The following is a 21319-nucleotide window of genomic DNA, read 5'->3' as shown; positions in this document are numbered from 1 at the left end:
GAATTTCATTAACTTTTATTGTATATTATGGAGTTCTTTGATTTTATGATCTATGGAAACACTGCTGTTTTTTTAACAGTGTCTTGCAAGGTGTGCCTATAAATAAAATGCATTATTATTACTGTTACTGTTATTATTATTATCATTATTATCATTATCATCATGTCTGATAGTTTAAGAAATGGCTTTATAATTATTTCTTCTATTAACCTGTATATAAATCCCTCAGAGACACACTTCATCACTCTGGACAGATGAGAAACAGCCACAGCTCTCCAATATATAATCATTATTGTTGTTAATCCTCCATTTTTTTTGGGTTTCTATCTTGAGTCAGAAGAATGTGGTCATTGTACAGGTATGTCGTCCAGTCCTGTTTGGGGCGGGTCATCTATGGAGTCACAAATTTGCGTACCGCCCAGAGGGAACCTCACACACGCACACGCACACACACACACACACACACACACACACACACACACACACACACACACACACACACAAAGCCATTTGCTGCTGCTGCTGCTGCTTGTTACCACACGGTGCTCGAGCCTCTCCATCCTCGCGCGTCATAGAAGAGGGACGGAGCCGTCTCTGATTGGCACGTGTACGCACGAATACGTCTAAAGAGGGAGGATAGTAATTTCAACAGCGCCTTCCAGACCCTTCTCAAACATTTGGGGACAGTCGGACGAGCAGCAGGCAGACACCAGCCGGCGTTTTCATACGAGAGGGTCTGGAAGTTTCCATCTGAGCAGGAAGAGGAAGAAGAAGAAAAAGGAGAAGAAGAAGAAGTACTGCCCGCGAGACACACACAAGTTATTCACACACGTCTTTACGCTTCAACTGAAGAGAGGTGAGGCTGTTTCCGGGTTTAGTTTCAGTTCATATGAGCGTGTCATTCATTCATTTGACACTTTTACAGTTTAGCTTCCAGCTTTTATAGTAATGTATTTCAGCTCTTAGCTTCTTTACGTAACACTGCTCAGCCTCCACGCGCATTTTCTACAGGAAATGATTATTGTAGCGAACACATCCATGTGTTTGTAAAGCTGGTTTGACAGGAAATGCAAAGTAATCTTTTCCATCAGGGACCAGAGACAACTCTTCTTTCTTAATGCCAGCTTGCACTTGTTGTGACGTGTTGAGGAAATGCAGCACATTACCCATGATGCCATTTCCACATACAGAGAAAGAAGTTGGCTACTCTGCTGCCATGTCTGTCAACATCCACATCAACAGCCCTAATGTGAGGTACACAGACACACACATTGTGTCTCAGTACTCCTACCAGACCACATCGGTCCACACAGAGGGGAACAAAGTCACGGTAAGTGGACCTGCCTTGTGTTTCTGTGTGTACTCATGTATCTGTGTGAACTGTATAACTAATGTTGCTCCATGTTGGGAAACAGGTGACCCCTCGCACCACTGAAATGACATTTCGCACAGAGAGACGCGTGCCCCGGCTGGGTGTGATGCTGGTGGGAATTGGAGGCAACAACGGGACCACAGTGATAGGAGCTGTACTGGCCAACAAGCTGGGTCTCAGCTGGAGGACCAAAACTGGACTGAAGGTGAGTGGAGGGACACAGACAGATAGAGTTTTGTTGTGTTTATCCGTGGTGTTGTTGTAAGTGTGTGGACCACAGGAGGAACAGCCAGTGCTAATGCTGGGGATCCAAATAAAGAAAGGAGAAAAGTGTTTGTGATGGAGTGAAGTGGAGTTTATGTGGATAGCACTGAAGTAAGAGAAAATGAAAGAGATGTGACAGGCACAAAATCTAACACAACAGCTTTGGCTTCTAGTGTGATATCAAACATACATGTCAACGGCGCTTTATAAACAATAACAATGATTAATGTGGCAACAACAAGCATCTACCACCTCTGTTTTATGGCGGCTGATCTTGCCCTTTGCTCAGAGCATAAGGAGCTTCCGGACCTTGTTGTTTTTCCAATTTGCAGACACTGTTCCTCTTCTTTGAGTTAGCAGCTAACTGCTACTACTTGCTATTTAAATCTCCTGCAGTGAGTCACATACAAAAGACACCTTTAAAATGTCACAACTGCCCTGCCCATGGTCCCGCCCTGCCGGCTGTCCTGTTTATACAGACATCATTGCAAGCTTAAAGGCGAGACAACTCTGTCCTCTGCCTTTGCACGTTTTATACGCAACGGCGAGGCAGCAAAACTGCTTGATATAGTGTAAAAGGGGCTAACGTTGCACAATTCACATACAGTCATCGCATACTGACGTCACATTACATTACTTAACAAACTTATTTGAGCTGCTGTTCTTCTTTGTTAAGTTAGCTGCTAACTGCTATCAGTTGCTGTTTAAATCTCCAAATGGGGGGGTCGTCACGCATAACACGTCGTCACAACGTCACACCTGTGTCGCCCATGATCCCATCGTGCCGCTATCCCTTTTACACAGATGACATTTCAGTGCTGTCACTACCTCCAGTGCCAGCTTAAAGGCGAGACAACTCTGTCCCCCCCATTCTGTGATTGTACCGTTTATACAGAACGGCGAGGCGGCATAACGGTGTGAAACTCTTGCCTTGAAGAAGCAGTGTGAAAGGGGCGATTGTTTGTCAGCGAAGTTGTTCTTTTTAAAAATATCTTTGTCATATTTTCACTGAAACTTTTCTGTTCTATATTTCTATTCCTGAGTGATGCAGTACTTTTGTTCCTCTTAATATGTTTATTGTATGTTTAACTCTTTAAAACCTGAGCAAATTGGCCTGATTCCTTTCAAGAACACATAACAAAGACAACGAGCAACTTTATAAGGAATGACCCAAAAATTAGCAAGAAATTTGTAAAAGTTACGGAAAAATTTCTGAACAAATATTTAAAAAAATAAATAAATAAATAAATTTAAAAAAAAAAAAATAAAAATATTAAACAAGGACATAACTTGAAAAAGTCCTAAATATGTATTGGGAGGGAAAAAGACATTTTTTTCCCCTGTAATTTAAAATAAAAAAATATATAAAATTATAAAATAATGCAATTATAACAATTAGAGATGCATTTTTTCTTTTCTTTTTTCATTTCATTGTCTGATAATTTTCCCTCTTGATTCTCTATTCTTTATTCGGATCCCCAGTAGCTTCTACTTCCTAGGGTCCACTCACAAAACAACATTAAAAATACATCAATTTAAAAAGCACACAGTATAAATGAGACATTTACATCCAATATCAGTCCAAAAATAGAACAAAAAAAAAGAGTAAAAAACAAAATTGTCACAAACTCACTGTACCAAATTAAAAAAAAACAACAATAGAATAAACATGACCTCTCTTTCTTGCAATTTGCAGGACATTTCTTGCCAAGTTACTCTTTGCCTTTTTAGTACATTTTCAAAAGAAACCAAACCAATTCCCTGAGGTATCAAAAGTTTAAATGGTTGTGAAAGGCGTCTGAATGCAGCACAGGAAAACTGATGTCTCTCCAAGTACCAAAAACCAAAGCAAATTCCTTGTAAGTGGAAACCTACTTGGTAATATATCTTTTTCTGATCCTACAGAGATGCCCTGGCCTACAATCATATTCCAGACGTAAGAGAACATGCGTATATGGTGCAGACGCTAGCAAAAATCACATCATTATTTTTATGTATTTTTTTTCAGTGAAATTGAAATAAAAAAATTACCATTCCCCCTAAAATCACCACTTATATCACTATCACCCCCCAAAAGCACCACTGTCCTATCGATTAAAGGCAAAAAGCCCCAAAAAATAACCTTAAAAGAAAAAAACAAGTTCTAGTCATGCAGCCCTTGTAACTATCTCAAGCAATCTCCTGCAAGTTGACTCCCATACTGCTCTGACATAAATACAAACCACTGTCTGCCTGTTTGGAAAATGGCCGTCCCTTGTATAAAGCATACATTTGTAATTTAACAGCTGAAACATGCAAACACCACAATGATCCTTCTTTCATAAATAGAGTTCTAGACGGTGAATGAGGTCTTTATAACCAAACTATAATGTGATAAAAACGCTCAGACTGCCATGAAGGAGCTAATAGAGACTCTCCTTGTCCTGTGTTTTAAATATAGCCTGCTGTATGTCCCCTGATACAATGGGGGAGACTCGTTATAAGCTGGTTATGCTGACATGTTCAGTAGAGTGTTAAGGGCTTAACTGACTCTGGCCTTTTGGATTTCCCCTTATATGGGCATACATTGTAACCTCCATGAGCTGGTTTCTATTTCGTCCATTTTCCTGTGGTTCAAAGGATTTAATGCACCTTAAAGCCTGTGAAAATATAGTCTTTAGGGGGAATGAATCACAGTGTTTTTCTCTTCTTTCTCTCCCACGTTCTACAGAAAGCGAACTACTTCGGCTCCCTCCTGCAGGCGTCCACTGTTTGTCTGGGATCAGGGCTGGAGGGCGAGGTCAACGTGCCCCTGGGTGACCTCCTGCCCATGGTGCATCCTAATGATATAGTCTTTGACGGTATGGATAATTGCACACAGTTGGCTCAAGCTCTGACCTCTGATGCAGCAGCTGAGAAGTGTTTGTGTGTGAAATGTGAGGGCAAGTGAAGTAACAGCAGGGTGATCTGACCCCAGGCCGGGGAGACTCTCCAGGAGGTGAAGATGGTCAGAGAGGTGCTCCTACAGTACAGTGTCCTCTTATGCAATCTAATCTCTTACTCTATAAGAGAGGAGCTTTAACAGGCAGCCTATTTATAGAGCTGCTGGGGTCTATTTTAAGATAGTAATGACTCATATAGGTCAGCCTCTGCCCTTGTAACTCTGGAAAATGGAAGATATATTTAAGGGATTCAGCACATTGTCTAACCCGAGGTGTGTGTGTGTGTGTGTGTGTGTGTGTGTGTGTGTGTGTGTGTGTGTGTGTGTGTGTGTGTGTGTGTGTGTGTGTGTTTCTAGGCTGGGATATCTCCTCAATGGATCTTGGCTGTGCGATGGAGAGAGCTCAAGTGTTTGAGTGGTCGTTACAAGAGCAGCTGCGACCACACATGAGCCGCATGAAACCCAGACCGTCCATCTATATCCCAGAATTCATCGCTGCAAACCAGGAGAGTCGGGCGGACAACGTCCTCACGGGGAGCATGGTGGAACAGGTAACGCTCGGTCTACTGACCAGCAGATTTATGAGGGCTGAAGTCTCTTCTCTACCTACCTACCTATCATCCATCCATCCATCCATCCATCCATCCACCTTCCTATCTATCTATCTATCTATCTATCTATCTATCTATCTATCTATCTATCTATCTATCTATCTATCTATCTATCTATCTATCTATCTATCGATCTATCATCCATCCACCTACCTACCTATCATCTATCATCCATCCATCCACCTACCTACCTACCTACCTACCTACCTGTCTACCTATCCATCTATCATCTATCCACCCACCTACCTACCCATCCATCTACCTACCTATCTATCCATCTATCATCCATCCATCCATCCATCCACCTACCCATCCACCCACCTACCTACCCATCCATCTACCTACCTATCTATCCATCTATCATCCATCCATCCATCCATCCACCTACCCATCCACCCACCTACCTACCCATCCATTTACCTACCTATGTGTCCATCTATCATCCATCCATCCACCTTCCTTCCTACCTACCTACCTACCTACCTACCTATCTATCCATCTATCATCCATCCGTCCATCAATCCATCCACCTACCTACCTACCTACCTACCTACCTATCCATCTATCATCCATCCATCAATCCATCCACCTACCTACCTACCTACCTACCTATCCATCCATCCATCCATCCATCCACTCACCCACCCACCCACCCACCTACCCACCTACCTATGTATCCATCTATCATCCATCCATCCACCTTCCTTCCTACCTACCTACCTACCTATCTATCCATCTATCATCCATCCATCCATCAATCCATCCACCTACCTACCTACCTACCTACCTACCTACCTATCTATCCATCTATCATCCATCCATCAATCCATCCACCTACCTACCTACCTACCTACCTATCCATCCATCCATCCATCCATCCATCCACTCACCCACCCACCCACCCACCTACCCACCTACCTACCTACCTACCTACCTACCTATCTGGGATGTAACTATCCACAATAAGTCACGGTTCAGTTACCCCAGTTTAGAAGTCACGGTTACCTGTCCAGGGTGTACCCTGCCTCTCACCCAATGTCAGCTAGCATAGGCTCCAGCCCCCCTGCGGCCCCCAACAAGATAAGCGGTTACAGAAAATGAATGCTTCTATAGCATCTGTGCAATGTTGCTACGACTTGTTCATCAGAGTGATGGCTGCTGGAACAAAGCTGTTCTTATACTCCTTAATTCTGCACCTTGGGACTATGAACCTTCCTCCAGGGGGAAGAAGGTGAAATACACTGTGGGAAAGGTGGGAGTCATTATTAAAAACTGAGCCAGCGATCCACTATAATATGTCTGGTGTACAGGGACACTGGGTCAAGCTGTGACTAACCAATCAGCCCACTGGACAGTTTAACAATCTGACTCAGAGAGTTTCTGTTTTTCAAAGAAAGGTTCCCAAACCATGACACCAAAGAGGTAATGATAAAATATGATTCAGTAAAAGCAAGATAGAATAAGTTCATCATGGTTTTGTCAATGTGGTAATAACAACACACACACCGTCCTCCTCTTCTACACAACTCTATCTCTCTGTTGCTGTTGTAGCTGACTGGGAACTCACAGACAAGTCTTCAGCTTGGTATTTACAGGCTGACCGGCGATGCACGATATATATATCTCAGTATTTTCTACGAAATGGGCGACATGTTTTCAGCTGCAAGTCAAAGCCACATTTAAGATGTCACAAGCTCTTTTATAAAAACAGACTGATCAAAATAAAATGTAAAGACATATTTGTTTTTGCCGTTTGAAAATATGCAGCTGCACAACATGTAAATGAGAATGATGTAGAATAGATAGCAGGGCTGCACGTTAATGTTTTGCATGTAGCACTGGAGCTACAGAGGTTTAAAGGTTTGCAGCACAGGACACAAAAAATAACATGAGTATAAAGGTATCAAGAAGTAATTTTCCATGACCTCTCAAATGAATCTAGTGCTGGGAAATGATTTAAGTATTTATTTATTTAGGCTGTTAATCTTATTTATGTACAGAGCATCAACAGAGAGGCCGAGGGAGGGAAGGAGCGAGAGACACTTTGCCTGCGTTATATATGTCTGTGTTGTTGCTGCATTTTTTTAAAGAGATGTGTCACCTGCATCCAGGCACAGTCTCAGTGTCACACAATAGACTACAACTACCAAGAAGAACGGCGACACGCTATGGTCCACCTCACACACAAACTAGCAACGCAGCACTGGATTGCACATGTGCCGCGGTCATTTGATTCATCTCAGCCTGATTTTAGCATAGCATGTGCAACATGTAGACCGATGTTGCACTGTAGACTAATTAACAGACAGATTAAACAGAGGAGCAGCTCTGTGTCTCTCTTGAGTGTTGATGGAGAATTTGTGAGTGAGTGAGTGGGGTGGAGCTGTGTGAACTTTGGTTCTGTGTGCACCAGACACTGACCCCATACCCTGAGGGTTCGGTACAAATAACCAAACACGTTACAGCCCTACCCTGTTTGGATGTCACTGTAGATTGTTGTTTCACATGTTATTTTTAACCTGACTTGAAGTTTGAATGATCTTCCAGGTGGAGCAGATCCGAGCAGATATCAGGGACTTCCGACAGTCTAGTGGTGTGGACAAAGTCATCGTTCTGTGGACCGCCAACACTGAGCGCTTCTGTGACATCATCCCGGGGGTCAACGACACTGCGAAGAACCTGCTCGCTGCAATCCAGGTGAGAGCGATAGCTGTGCCTGTGAAGAAAGTTTAGTTCGAAAACTTCCAGATTCATTAAACACAGTCACACCTTTAAGTTGGTTTCAGTCGAGATCCAGTATGAAAATTAACTGTAATTGTCCCAGAAACCAGCCGAAATTGTGTTGGTGGCCGGTAGTCATGGATTCAACTTTAATTTCCTCCTAATGCCGAGGACCAAACAGTAATCCTCCATCACATTTAGTGATTAATAAAGCTTAGAGGATGAGAAGATTAACTCTCCTCACACTTCACTGTGGATTTGTAGATGAAATTCCATAATGAGTCAGCTATTCCTTTTATATCAGATCAGGGGAGGAAAATTATGATTTGCCCCTCATGGGTGAGTTTATATTTTATCTCCTGTCTTCAGCATGCTTGTACTGCTGTCAGCAACGATAATAGTCTATTTCACAGACTTGTGATCTTCAGCAAATAGCTCAATTTTCGATAGGCATGAAGTCGACAATAGAGCTACAGAGATGATGTGAAGAGAGTCTCAGGGGAAATGTACGCCTTGTGAGTCGAGCTGTAATGTGATGATACACTCGCTAACAGTCATCTCTCTTATTTTCTTTTGCTACATCCATTAGGCTGGAGCAGAGGTTTCTCCCTCCACTCTGTTTGCAGTGGCCAGCATACTGGAGGGCTGCGCCTACATCAACGGCTCCCCACAGAACACTTTTGTGCCCGGGGCCATCGAGCTGGCCGTGCAGAAAGGCGTGTTCATTGGAGGAGATGACTTCAAATCAGGTCAGACCAAGATCAAGTCAGTGTTGGTGGACTTCCTGGTCAGCTCAGGTATCAAGGTGAGGAAAAGGATGCACGGATAGGAGGAAGGATATGATCTGATACTGATCATACTGAGTAGCTACTAACATGGTTATTATATATACTCACCGGCCACTTTATTAGGTACACCTGTTCAACTGTGTGTTAACGCAAATAGCTAATCAGCCAATCACATGGCAGCAACTCAATGCATTTAGGCATGTAGTCGTCAACCTTGCACGTCCAACCTTGAAGCAGATGGGCTACAGCAGCAGAAGACCACACCAGGTGCCACTCCTGTCAGCTAACAACAGGAAACTGAGGCTACAGTTCACACAGGCTCACCAAAACTGGACAATAGAAGATTGGAAAAACGTTGCCTGGTCTGATGAGTCTGGATTTCTGCTGCCACATTCAGATGGTAGGGTCAGAATTTGGCGTCATGGATCCATCCTGCCTTGTATCAACTGTTCAGGCTGGTGGTGGTGGTGTAATGGTGTGGGGGATATTTTCTTGGCACATTTTGGGCCCCTTAGTACCAACTGAGCATGGTTTAAACACCACAGCCTACCTGAGTATTGTTGCTGACCGTGTCCATCCCTTTATGACCACAGTGTACCCATCTTCTGATGGCTACTTCCAGCAGGATAACGCACCATGTCACAAAGCTCAAATCATCTCAAACTGGTTTCTTGAGCATGACAATGAGTTCACTGTACTCCAATGGCCTCCACAGTCACCAGATCTCAGTCCAATAGAGCACCTTTGGGATGTGGTGGAACGGGAGATTCTCATCGTGGATGTGCAGCCGACAAATCTGCAGCAACTGCGTGATGCTATCATGTCAATATGGACCAAAATCTCTGAGGAATGTTTCTAGCACCTTGCTGAATCTATGACACCGAGAATTAAGGCAGTTCTGAAGGCAAAACCTGGCACTAGTGAGGTGTACCAAAAAAAAAAGAAAAAAGTGGCCAGTGAGTGTGTATACATTGGTAATTTTGGGTGACAAAGTTAAATGATAGTAACAATTGTGTATATATAGACAATTTCAAAGTGTTTATCTGTTTATCTATATAAGGAAGCTGTTCATGTCATTTTTATGTGTGCAAATTCAATGTCAATATCAGTGTCAATTTCCAGTTGTCAAGGTGGAAGTGATTTGTTGTTGTCAGCGTAGTGTAATGGCCATTCGGTCTGTACAGCTTACACCTTCTATCCAGAGACCCTCGGTTCATTTAAAGACAAATTTAGCCAAAATAAAATCCCTTAAATCAGGGGGAAAAAGGCAGAGGACTCAGGAGGAGCAGAGTGTGATGTGTGTCCTGAGATGACAGCTTCATTCTCAGAGTACCATGTATTTTTTGAACAAAGACATTTTGATAAGTTCATCTCCCCTCCACAGCCAACCTCCATTGTCAGCTACAATCACCTTGGCAACAACGACGGGAAGAACCTGTCGGCTCCGCAGCAGTTCCGCTCCAAAGAGATCTCCAAGAGCAATGTGGTGGACGACATGGTCCAGTCGAACCCCATCTTGTACCAGCCTGGAGAAAAACCTGATCACTGTGTGAGTGACTTGCAGACAGATAACGAGCTCCGTGTGGATGTTTACTGAAAACAACCCATCAGATTCACTAACTGTCTCCGTGTGTGTGATTTCAGGTGGTGATTAAGTACGTCCCGTATGTGGGAGACAGCAAGCGCGCCATGGATGAATACACATCTGAAATAATGATGGGAGGAACCAATACGATCGCTCTGCACAACACCTGTGAGGTCAGTGGCCGCTGAATCTATTCCTGTAAAACATTTAGCTGAAAAAAGGCAAGTCGGGCATATTAGAAGAGTTTCCAGTGTGAGAGTTCAAAGTGCTAATTGCTCACTAAACACAGTGTTCAGAGCTATTCTTCTTCAGCTGACAGTAACTGTGGAGGAGGAGGAGGCTCAGGAGTACCGCAGCTTACCGTTAATCCTTCTTAACAAGTCTTGGAGCTAATTTAAAGAGACGTCTCCAGGTCATTGACATAGTTATTTCACGTTTCACTGGCCTTGCTGCTGTAGTCCACCATCATTCTTACACACTGAATAACATCTCCTCTGGTCATGTGGTTGAAACAGATCGATTATACTTTTTTTTCACAGAGATTTTTACAAACAGCAACTTACAGTATGCAACTTTAATAACTTATGTCAAAATAATAGGGTTGGGTGATCAATTGAATTGTATTTTCTTTCTTTTTAAACAAGGTATTTTTCTTGTTAATTCAATAAAGATGTACAAAGTATTAATAAACAAACACAGAAGCAGTAACAACAAAAAGACAACTCACCCACCCATCAACCCAGGAACAGAGGAAGCCAGACTAGTCAGAGAAAATCTAATAGAGAAAAATAATAACTAAATACATAAATACATGAATGAATAAATAGATAAAAAATAAAATAAAATAAAATTTAAAAATATATAAAATAAATTAAAATAAAAATGAAATAAAATAAATTGAAAAATATATGAATATAAAAATTTCAAAAATTTAAAAATGGGGAAAAATAACGACAAATTAATTCACTTGTGTGACATAAGTAGGGGTGTATAGCGTGTTTCATTACAAATTTTCAGCTTCCAAATTCCCCCTAAAACTTCAAAATGGTTGCCAACGTAAAAAAGCGTGCAGTTGATCCTTCAATAAAACAACAAACTTTCTCCAATTGTAAATAATAATAATAACATCCCTAATCCAGCGTCCATATGTTGGAGGTGAAGGGTCCTTCCATTTACACAGGACGAGCCTTCTGGACAGACGTGCGCAGAAAGAGACAATGTCCGCTTGCGCTCTACTTACGATAACATCTAGAGGTGTTTCTTCATTGAATTGTTTTTTTAATTGTGAATTTGACTTCCTATGATTATGAAAACAAGACAGTCACAATAAAACGAGTATTTCTTTGCGACTGTGCACTCAGTGTTTCAACTTGGCCACTTTCTCCTTGATTTTGTGAGTTTTCAGACACTTTTTCAGACTTTATAAAAAAAACAACTTCCTGCGACTGTGACTGCTGCAGGTGCAGCCTATTAAAGTCTCATTACCTTACGAGGTGGAGCTCTGAGGATGGCTGCAAACATTTCATTTATAACCTCATCACCCGAAAGTGTCGATTAGCAGAACGAGACATAAACAGACTGAAAGAGGAAGTCCCCCAGGCTTACTCCCACTGCAGAAGATTCAGACCATGCCAAAGTAATAACTAATGCTATAGAGTGTTAATCGCTGTGGATATCTGGCCAAACTTGCATACACTGAATATAGCACAGAATACTGAATAAAAGCATATGGTCAAAGTACTTGAGCCACACTGCAGTGTACCTTCATGTGCACATCTGTTGTGCCGGCACTGTATAAACAAGCACAAGCTGCAGTTCAGACACGGACATCTCGCTCACCATCTCCCACCCACACCCGCTGCCCTCAGCTGTTGTACAAGAAAATTAGAATTAGATATCGTGACCTCGAATAGTTACATAGCAGTTTACAGTATGACATTTTGAAAACATGAATAGGTTGTTTAGAGATGTGAATAAAAAGAAGTCCTGAAGCAGCAGAAAGACGTGACAGATCTCAAGAAAAGAGCAAGATTATCAGCTCCATGTCAGATGGAGCTTTGTACTGGAATGACCTTCATCCAACTTCTTTGAAAACTGTGGGGACAAAAAAGTTATATTACATATGTCTAAGTTGATATGAGGCATTACATGGAGTCAAAAACAGTTTAAAAGTACGAGGGACACGTGAAAATGAATTGAATCCAGTGAAACTGCCCTCTAGATCGAGGCTGCAGCCAGTTCAGGGATTCATACATGAAGCTGTGGTGAGTTCTACATGGACACCTCAAACAAATCTACATAGAGAATTATACACTGCATTAAGGAGTTTAAGATGAGTGTCAAATGTGTTTTGATAGATTATGTCAGCATAATCAATAATAGGTGATATCAACTGTGAAATTATTCTTTTCCTGACCTGAAATGTAAAACAGTTAATTGATCTATGAAGTGAACTCAGACAACCATGCACTCTTTTTATAATCAATATGTGGCTTAAAGGAGGGTTCAGGGTTGATCCAAAGTCCAAGATATTTGACCAAGTCAGCTTTGTCAAGAGGTGATTCATCATCATCATCATCATATGCATACTAAGGGGACGTGAACGGTTTTGTCATGTACCAAAAACTGTTACATTAGGAAATATGGCCAGTGAGCCAGCTACAGTTGAATTATATGTAAAGTTCAAGAAAATCCACTGTTAAACAGCCTAATTTTTATGTTCAGCAAATGCTTGATATTTCCAAAGTCAATGAGTGAATCTCAGTGTTGACCAAAGTAATCGTGATTATGATTTTTGCCACGATCGAACAGCCCCACAATATTTTTAAAAGGTTCTGCAATCACACAAAAATGCTACACGTTGTCCAAAAAAAAAAAAGAAATGTATTTTGTGCATTTTTGATGTAGTTTCATATCAAATGAACGCTTAATTTACAGTTAATTAAAACAGCTAAAGTGGTTGGCTCTAATACTGGAAACAATGTGGTGTCATTTTATCTGTGTCAGAGCAGTGGGCATCAGTGTGTGTAAAGATTGAAAATCTTGGATTTGGTGACCCCTAGTGGCAGTATTAAGAAAGACACTGCTATAGGGTTTGTACCATTCCTGCATGTGAAAGGAACTAGATTATGTTCTATGTGTTGATAAATGTCTTTAACCCTTCCCCTCTTCCTCTGTTACACCATCATACTCATTCCATCTGTTTTTCCTTTCTAACAGGACTCTCTACTCGCCAGCCCGATCATCCTGGACCTGGTGATCCTGACCGAGCTTTGTCAGCGTGTGACTGTCCGACCCCAGGGAGAGGAGGACTTCCAGTCATTCCACAGTGTCTTAGCGCTGCTCTCCTTCCTCTGCAAGGCACCCCTGGTCCCCTCAGGCACCCCAGTTGTCAATGCCTTTTTCCGCCAGAGAGCCTGCATAGAAAACATCATGAGGTACAGACGGGTTTTAGGTTTCTTTAACTAGATTGCACTGTACACTCAACCGCTTTTAAGGCTTATATACAGGTGTAAAATTTAGGGCTGCCCCCTGTTAGTCGACCAAATGTTAGTCGACTGAAAAGGTCATTAGTTGGCAAGATTTCATTGGTTGCTTAGTTGCAGGAAAAACAAACAAATTTGAAACTCTATTAGGAGCTGCGCCTTGTCAAAATGAATCAAACATTATATGACTGGACCATGTGGGAATTTAATTTGAAAGGACAGACACAGGAAGTGTCCACGCTCAGCAGTCAGACAGGAGTCAGGTTAACTTCCAGGGCTGGTACCTGCGGTTATTCCACAGGCTAGTTAATAACGTGTTGGGCAGGAAATCCAAAGTGTGGGATCATTTTGAGAAGGTGAAGGACGAACCCAAGGTGATATGTAAACTCATCTTCATTGGTCGACTACAAACATGACGTATCATCTGAAACATGGAAGTAGCTACATGCCCATTAGCCCACAGCGTCATTAACAGGCGGCTCGCTCAGTGTGTGACGTGCACTTGTAGATAAAATATAGGCCTATATTAATGAAGGTTCATTAGTACGGTTTTGTATTTCTCTGTAATGTAGCACAGTGTTAACAATGTTACTGATACTATTCTTTCTCACACCTTCAACTCAAACCATTGTGTTGCCCCGCCCAAAATATATCATTCAATAATTACATTAATATCGTAAACATGCGGTCGACTAGTCGACTAATGGCCCTAAATGATGACTATTGGTCGACTAGGAAGATTCTTAATCGAGTGCAACCCGAGTAAAATTCTTGTGTGTCATTTTGTGACAACAGTTGACAACAGTCTCCCTCTTTGTCGTTTTCAGAGCATGCCTCGGCCTTCCTCCTCAGAACCACATGCTGCTGGAGCACAAGCTGCAGAGAGACTTCCTGCCTCCACATACAACTTACATCAATGGCAACGTGGCTACTTTGAAGAAAGTTTCCCACACCAACGGGAACCATATTCCTCTAACAAATGGCATCCACGCACACATCGATGATGCAGTACATGCACTATGACTGCAAACACAACACTACAGCCCAAGATATGACTGAGGCATAGCCTGACACCTTGTTTTAAAAGAACAAAGTCCCTCATTGATGAAGCTGTCGATGCAAAACAAATAAGGCACACTTTCGTAAGATGCATTTAAAACTGTAGGTATTTAGCAAGCTTATTGAAGAATCACATGGTGCTGTGACATTTACATATTATACATGCATCTGTCTGTTAAAGCTACTGAGCATCATCAGAGGCCGATATGAAGCCCTTAGACAGCAACACTGTTCAAAGCAGTTAAATTATATTTCATTGTTTTGCAGGATTAACCATGTACTGAATATTTAAATAAATAAATAAATGCAGAATTTTTTTGCATGTATCTTTATTCAAGTAGTTTTCCATGTGCAGTGCATGTGTAACATACAATATTTCTATAGTTCTTAGATAGGTTTATATGTGTAACTTGCAAATGTGAAAGTGATCTTGCATCTGTGAAAATAACAACTGAAAAATGACAGGCATCTTCATAACTTAGTGTATTTTGTGTTGTTGTCTATCACTGCCTTTCTGTAGCTTTCCATATGTTTATGTTTGAGGCTAAGTTACATAATGTGGGTGCAATTTTGTTGAACAGTTACTCGGGCTATTTATATACAATAAACCTTAAAATATTGTTTGAACTTAATATGTCTGAGGCATTCGTTTCTTTGTCCGTCTCACCTGACTTCCTATTTAACAATCTCTCAAGCTGCCTTGTAGTTTGTAATTTGTCTATTCTGTCTAGTCTTGATCAGACAATTCCTGATTTAATGAAGTTTCAGAATTTAAAAATAAAATAAATGCAGGGTTTTTTACGTGTATCTTTATTCAAGTACTTACAAATTCAGATCCAAAATTAAGTTTCAGACTATAACAAATAAAAGTTAGTGGGAGTAATATTATTTGCAATAAATTTTAAAGAAATTATTGAATACATAAATTAAGTTTTAATTTCATAGCGGTGAATTCAGAATGAAAAAAAAGTCTGAAACTTAATTTTGGATCTGAATTTGTGGACACTGAAAAATGGATATATTCAAATTAAGCTTTTGAAATTGCAATAAATTAATATTTTAATTTCATAGCGTTGAATTCAGAACAAAGAAAAATCTGATGAATGGTTTTCAAAGTATATTATTTCCATGTTATGAATTCAGTGGCTTAATTTTGGATATTAATGTTGAGTAATGTGCGTTGTCCTTATAAAATAAAAAATAAAATGAAATAAATAAATTCAAATATTTTTTTAATTTTTGGGGTAATTTGACTTTGTTCTCAAGGGGGGCTTCTTCCTCTGTCTTACCCAGGGACCAGAATCACTACGCGCGCCCCTGCACGGACTATTTGACGCACACAGCTGTCAAACAGCGTCCATAACAACCAGACAGACAGCGCGGAGGGATTTTACAGACGGGTCTTTTGTTTGGAGGCTTTCCGCTGTTTAAATCAGTAAGTATTCCTAATTTAACCACATTTTATTGTGATATATATTATCAATATAACCGATATAAACTGGTCTGTTTCCTGTCTCCCGAGCCGTCTTAAATCACTTCCGCTGCCGTCGCTGCGACACGGGACGTCATCAGCAATGGCGGACAAGGAGAAGCGCCGGTCCGGGGCAACTCCTCCAGGGATGCCCGAGGGCAAAGCCACCAAGTCGGACAGCGACAGGGAGTTCCTGTCGCAGGCCGGGGTGGGAGAGCTGCTCCGCGGGGCCATCCTGAAGATGGTCGAGGCCAGATCGGACGATCCCATTGGGTTTCTGGCCGACCACTTCTGTAACCTCGCCTCTGTGACGGAGTCCGGCACAGCTGGAGGCAGCGACGGGGACCAGCTGAACAACGGGCCGCTGAGCGCAGGCGCGCAGGAGCAGCAGCATCTTAACCGGGCACTGTGGCACCTGCGGCTGGCTCACCACTCCCAGAGGTCCGGGTACATCCTCCTTTGACATTACCTTTTCCTAATTGACCGAATATTAATCGACTAGAGGCAATGATCAAACCCATACATTCACTCACTGTGCTAACCTAGTCACTTAAATAATCCAGTTATCCATAGTTTTGCTCTGCACCCCAGGGTGTCTGGTAGACTCTGTTGCAGCCTTCCCTGACTGTCACTGTGAATATTATAGTAATATAATTACAGGTCTGATCAACATGTAATTATGACTAGGTGTGGGTGCTTTAGAGTAACTCACCACATTGCTAATGGTGCCAAAATACAGGCACAGTATGCTGCATCATTTTCTATAGACAATGGCACTGGTAACAAACTGCAACATAAAGACAAGAATGTAGGTTTGGGGGGTCTGGGGTGTAAATTTTGAGCATCAAACACCCAGTTTCTTGCATTGTGGTGAATTTTAATGCACCAATTTGTGTCTTTTCTGCATCAGTTTATGGTGGCAATCATGTCACGGTACTCCCTGCTTCAACTGTGCATACAGTTGCTCGCTCATCTTTCCTTTTTATGGCAGATTGCAACTATTGCTTCTGAAAAAAATAAAAATCTGCACCTATGCATAGTGGCTACATGGTTTATGAAGTGTAACGAATGGCTTATTAAAGGTACAGTGTAGTGACTTTTAACAAAACAGAATGTCTGAACAAGCCACTAAGGGGCAAACGGGTAGACTTGGTCCAGACATCTGCATCGATGTCTAGTGCGTGTTATCTAGTGATCCATTTATTCTCACTATAATATAAATGTTTACCATAACATAGAAGGGTGACAGCATTGTCCATATGTAATCATTATTCCACTTCCATGCCAATACACTTTCATGACATGCTTATATATCATGGTCAAAAACCGTTTGCTTCCCGTTCCACACACTTGATTCCCACTACCTGGAGCTTACCTATGTCCTCCTGCGACCCGAACTTTTGTTTGGTATGCATTTTTAATTTCTCCTAGCTATTTGAGATCAGTAGGAACTGATAGGTATAAAAACTAAATATTGTCAACGATAATAAAGTGCCAATGTCTTAAAACGAGACGATGACAAAGTCTCAATGTCCTCAAAGGAGACGATAATTAAGTCCCAGTGTCTTCAAATGAGATGATAATTAAGTCCCAGTGTCTTAAAACGAGACAATGATAAAGTCTCAATGTCCTCAAATGAGACGATAATTAAGTCCCAGTGTCCTCAAACGAGGCGATAATATTAAGTCCCAATGTCCTTAAACGAGACGATAATATTAAGTCCCAATGTCTTCAAATGAGATGATAATTAAGTCTCAGTGTCCTCAAACGAGACAATAATTAAGTCCCAATGTCCTCAAACGAAGCGATAATAAAGTCCCAGTGTCCTTAAACGAGACGATAATATTAAGTCCCAATGTCTTCAAATGAGATGATAATTAAGTCCCAATGTCTTAAAACAACACGATAATTAAGTCCCAGTGTCCTCAAACGAGGCGATAATAAAGTCCCAATGTCCACAAACGAGACAATAATTAAGTCCCAATGTCCTCAAACAAGGCGATGATTAAGTCCCAGTGTCCTTAAACGAGACGATAATATTAAGTCCCAATGTCTTCAAATGAGATGATAATTAAGTCCCAATGTCCTCAGACGAGGCGATAATAAAGTGCCAATGTCAGTAAATGAGACAATAATAAAGTCCCAATGTCCTCAAATGAGACAACAATAAAGTCCCAGTGTCCTCATATGAGTACTTCCTAATTAAGAGTGTTGTATCTTGTTACTGTTGCTAAAATTGGTCAAATGTGTTGCCATATCAAACTACAAACATTATTTGTCATAAATAAACAAGTTTCAACCATAAAATGTGATCAGGTTTTGGACCTTGTCCACTTTTTTGTCGGGATCAGCTGCAGTCTGACTTGGAGGAGACGGCTGCCATCTTGTTTTTGCATGGATTACTGTATTGTGCTCTTACTACCACTAGATGGCACAAAACCTTGTCCACGAACGAGGACAACAGGTCTAAGTTAAGTATGTTAAGTTAAGTAGTTAAGTAGATGGTCCCGTAAACCCAAAATGTAATGTCCTCATATAAAGACACAGGGTCTCAGGAGGTGAAGGAAAATCTTAATTGAAGGTGTTTTGTGCAGTCAGCCCCTGAACCCCAGATTGCATCAGTGTGTGAGTGCAGGTGAATGTTTAGCTGAGCAGGTGGTGCCTTGTATGGGCGCCTCGGCCAGTGGCGTATGAATGTGTGTGTGAATGGGTGAATGCGACATGTAGCGTGAACAGGATTTGAGTTGATGGAAGACTTGACAGGCGCTATACAAGTGCAAGTCTATTTAAAAGACAAACTGATGATTTACTTTCTGTTACCCCTTTTCTTATTCTAAACCCAGATCTGCATTCAGCAACAACGTCTGCGTGGCCTATGACCTTCTGAACCTCACCAGGCCCCGTAGACGTGCAGGCGAGGCTCCTGAAGGCCCTGATGGCTCCTGCACCACCAGCCCGACAGAAGCAGGGGGAGGAGGCGTGAGAGGAGGCCTGTACACACAGACTCTGCAGTGCCTCTGCAGTGAGGGCGGAGTCCCTGCCTCCACATCCGCCCCGCTCCTCCGCCGCCTCCATTGCCAAGACCACGAGGCCGTCCCTTATGATGTTTTCCGCCACGGCGTGCTCACGTGTGCAGTTTTCTCAGACTATATTCGGCAGGCTCAGAGGCTTTATGCTGAGGTGTGCTGCCCGGATGAAGGGCCTGCATCGCGGGCGCTGTGCCTGGCCGTGCTGGGGACCTTAAAGGAAGCCCTGGAGACTTCCCAAGGCTGTGAGGCAAACTGCTGTGTGAATGCTAATGCTAAAGCTAACTGCTGTATGGAGGTTAACATGAAGGCTATACACTACCTGGAGGCCAGTGCCAAGATCTCTCCATACAAGCTGGGTCAGGCCATGGCTGGGTCACAGACACGGGGTCCAGGTGGTGATATGGACGCAAAGGAGTTTGAGAATGCAGCAGCAGAGCTCTTTATCACTCGAGTGAAAGTTCTGTCTTAGGTTTCCTGTCTGTCTCTTCATGATTTATGGATGTCCAGCAATCTAATGTAGGGTAAATAACAACCTTGTGTGTACCTCCTCTAACCCACACTCACATATTGTGATATTACCTCCTCTTAAGAACGACACTAACCCCTGATTGTTTTGAAGATAACACTAATTGTAAAACATATTGTTTGATGTCTGTTATTGAACTTATTAAAGTGGAAGAGATGAGAAATCAACATCTGCCGTGACAAAGCAAGCAGCCGCTGTGCTGTGTGAAGGACTAAATGCATTCCTTGAGATCAGCATTGATCCTGTCAGTTTCCATTATTGTTCTGCCTTTGCCAATAAATGCTCACATTAGAAAGTAACACTGTGTACTGATCTACATCTAATGCAGTTCAATACAACCACCCTGTAATAAATCCTCCTTTATTGTTGAGAGGGGTGTTGGTTAGGAACTCTGCGTCCTCTCAGAGACTGCAGTTTGTGATGCTGCTGTATTGTTAGCATTGTTGACTCACAGCAAGAGAGTTACTGGTCCAAACCCATGATGGGGGAGCCCTTCTGTGCAGAGTTTGCATGTTCTCCCCGTGTCAGTGTGGGTTTCTCTGGGTGCTCCGGCTTCCTCCCACAGTCCAAAGACATGCAGGTTAATTGGTGACTTTAAATTGCCTGTAGGTGTGAATGTGAGTGTGAATGGTTGTCTGTCTCTATGTGTCAGCCCTGTGATAGTCTGGTGACCTGTCCAGGGTGTACCCTGCCTCTTGCCCAATGTCAGCTGGGATGGGCTCCAGCCCCCCCCGTGACCCCCAACAGGATAAGTGGTTACGGAAAATGAATGAATACGGACAATGAGTTTGATCGGAGCCATGGCACCCTGATGAAGGCACTGTTGCAGAAAACATTTAGGGAAATAAACACTGGATGTTCATTTCTTATGTCAAATCTGCAACTAAAGAGAATGCTAATAAAGTGCCAGACACTAATAAATCAGAGCAAAGACGGGAGCTTACAGAGTTGATGATGGGAGAAATAAAGATGTGAGTGATTAGAAAGTACTTACGGATGCATGAGCAAGCCCTTTTGCAAGGTCCAAGACCAAGGAGGACAAAATTCTTCCCCAGCAATAGTCCTGAAGAAAGAGACTTCAGGGAACCTAAAAAGAGCAAAGTACTGAAGAACAGATCATGCAATGTTGCATGACAATTTTTATTCAGTGCTGAAACAATATTTTCCTCCACCCTTGTTTTTATACCTTGTCATGGCAAGCTCTTTGAACATCCCCGTATCCACTTTCTGTCTGTGGCTGTAGAGATGCGCAAGCCCATGACAAAGATCACACATTTCTGATGCCCATCCACCTCCTACTGAAAGACTCCATCTGAAAATGTTGCATGCTAGTCTATTGTTTGGTAGGTCAAGCTATTTTTTTCCCCACAGGTTTACCATGTTGGCCTTCCACCTAACCTCACACGGTACCCATCCCATATCACCGTTAGCAGCAGATATGAGGGCATATCTATGGACCCCTAGGAAGTACTGATTTGCCTTATTTTG

The 21319-nt window shown here is 42.1% G+C and overlaps 2 protein-coding genes across 2 annotated transcripts; both read left to right on the top strand.

Annotated features, from left to right (window-relative positions):
- Nucleotides 1–409: 409 nt before the first annotated feature.
- LOC125900691 (inositol-3-phosphate synthase 1-A-like) lies at nt 410–15437 on the top strand. The gene is made up of 11 exons (XM_049595858.1): nt 410–856; nt 1191–1330; nt 1416–1577; nt 4347–4476; nt 4914–5107; nt 7715–7864; nt 8478–8693; nt 10061–10225; nt 10321–10434; nt 13481–13698; nt 14574–15437. The coding sequence occupies exons 2-11, from the start codon at nt 1217–1219 to the stop codon at nt 14767–14769; spliced, it is 1659 nt and encodes a 552-aa protein (XP_049451815.1). The 5' UTR covers nt 410–856; nt 1191–1216; the 3' UTR covers nt 14770–15437.
- Nucleotides 15438–16129: 692 nt separating this feature from the next.
- tpgs1 (tubulin polyglutamylase complex subunit 1) lies at nt 16130–20130 on the top strand. The gene is made up of 3 exons (XM_049595870.1): nt 16130–16240; nt 16328–16717; nt 19120–20130. The coding sequence occupies exons 2-3, from the start codon at nt 16380–16382 to the stop codon at nt 19772–19774; spliced, it is 993 nt and encodes a 330-aa protein (XP_049451827.1). The 5' UTR covers nt 16130–16240; nt 16328–16379; the 3' UTR covers nt 19775–20130.
- Nucleotides 20131–21319: the final 1189 nt, after the last annotated feature.

This window comes from Epinephelus fuscoguttatus, linkage group LG14 (genome assembly GCF_011397635.1).
Source record: "Epinephelus fuscoguttatus linkage group LG14, E.fuscoguttatus.final_Chr_v1".
NCBI lineage: Eukaryota > Metazoa > Chordata > Actinopteri > Perciformes > Serranidae > Epinephelus > Epinephelus fuscoguttatus.
The sequence above is the reverse complement of the archived record's forward strand: the minus strand, read 5'-3'. Positions and strand labels throughout refer to the sequence as shown.

Coding starts and splice junctions, on each gene's coding strand:
- tpgs1 (XM_049595870.1), top strand. CDS start 16,380: ATGGCGGACAAGGAGAAGCGCCGGTCCGGGGCAACTCCTCCAGGGATG. Junction 16,718..19,119: donor CTGGCTCACCACTCCCAGAG/GTCCGGGTACAT, acceptor TTCTAAACCCAG/ATCTGCATTCAGCAACAACG.
- LOC125900691 (XM_049595858.1), top strand. CDS start 1,217: ATGTCTGTCAACATCCACATCAACAGCCCTAATGTGAGGTACACAGAC. Junction 1,578..4,346: donor GGACCAAAACTGGACTGAAG/GTGAGTGGAGGG, acceptor CACGTTCTACAG/AAAGCGAACTACTTCGGCTC. Junction 5,108..7,714: donor CGGGGAGCATGGTGGAACAG/GTAACGCTCGGT, acceptor ATGATCTTCCAG/GTGGAGCAGATCCGAGCAGA.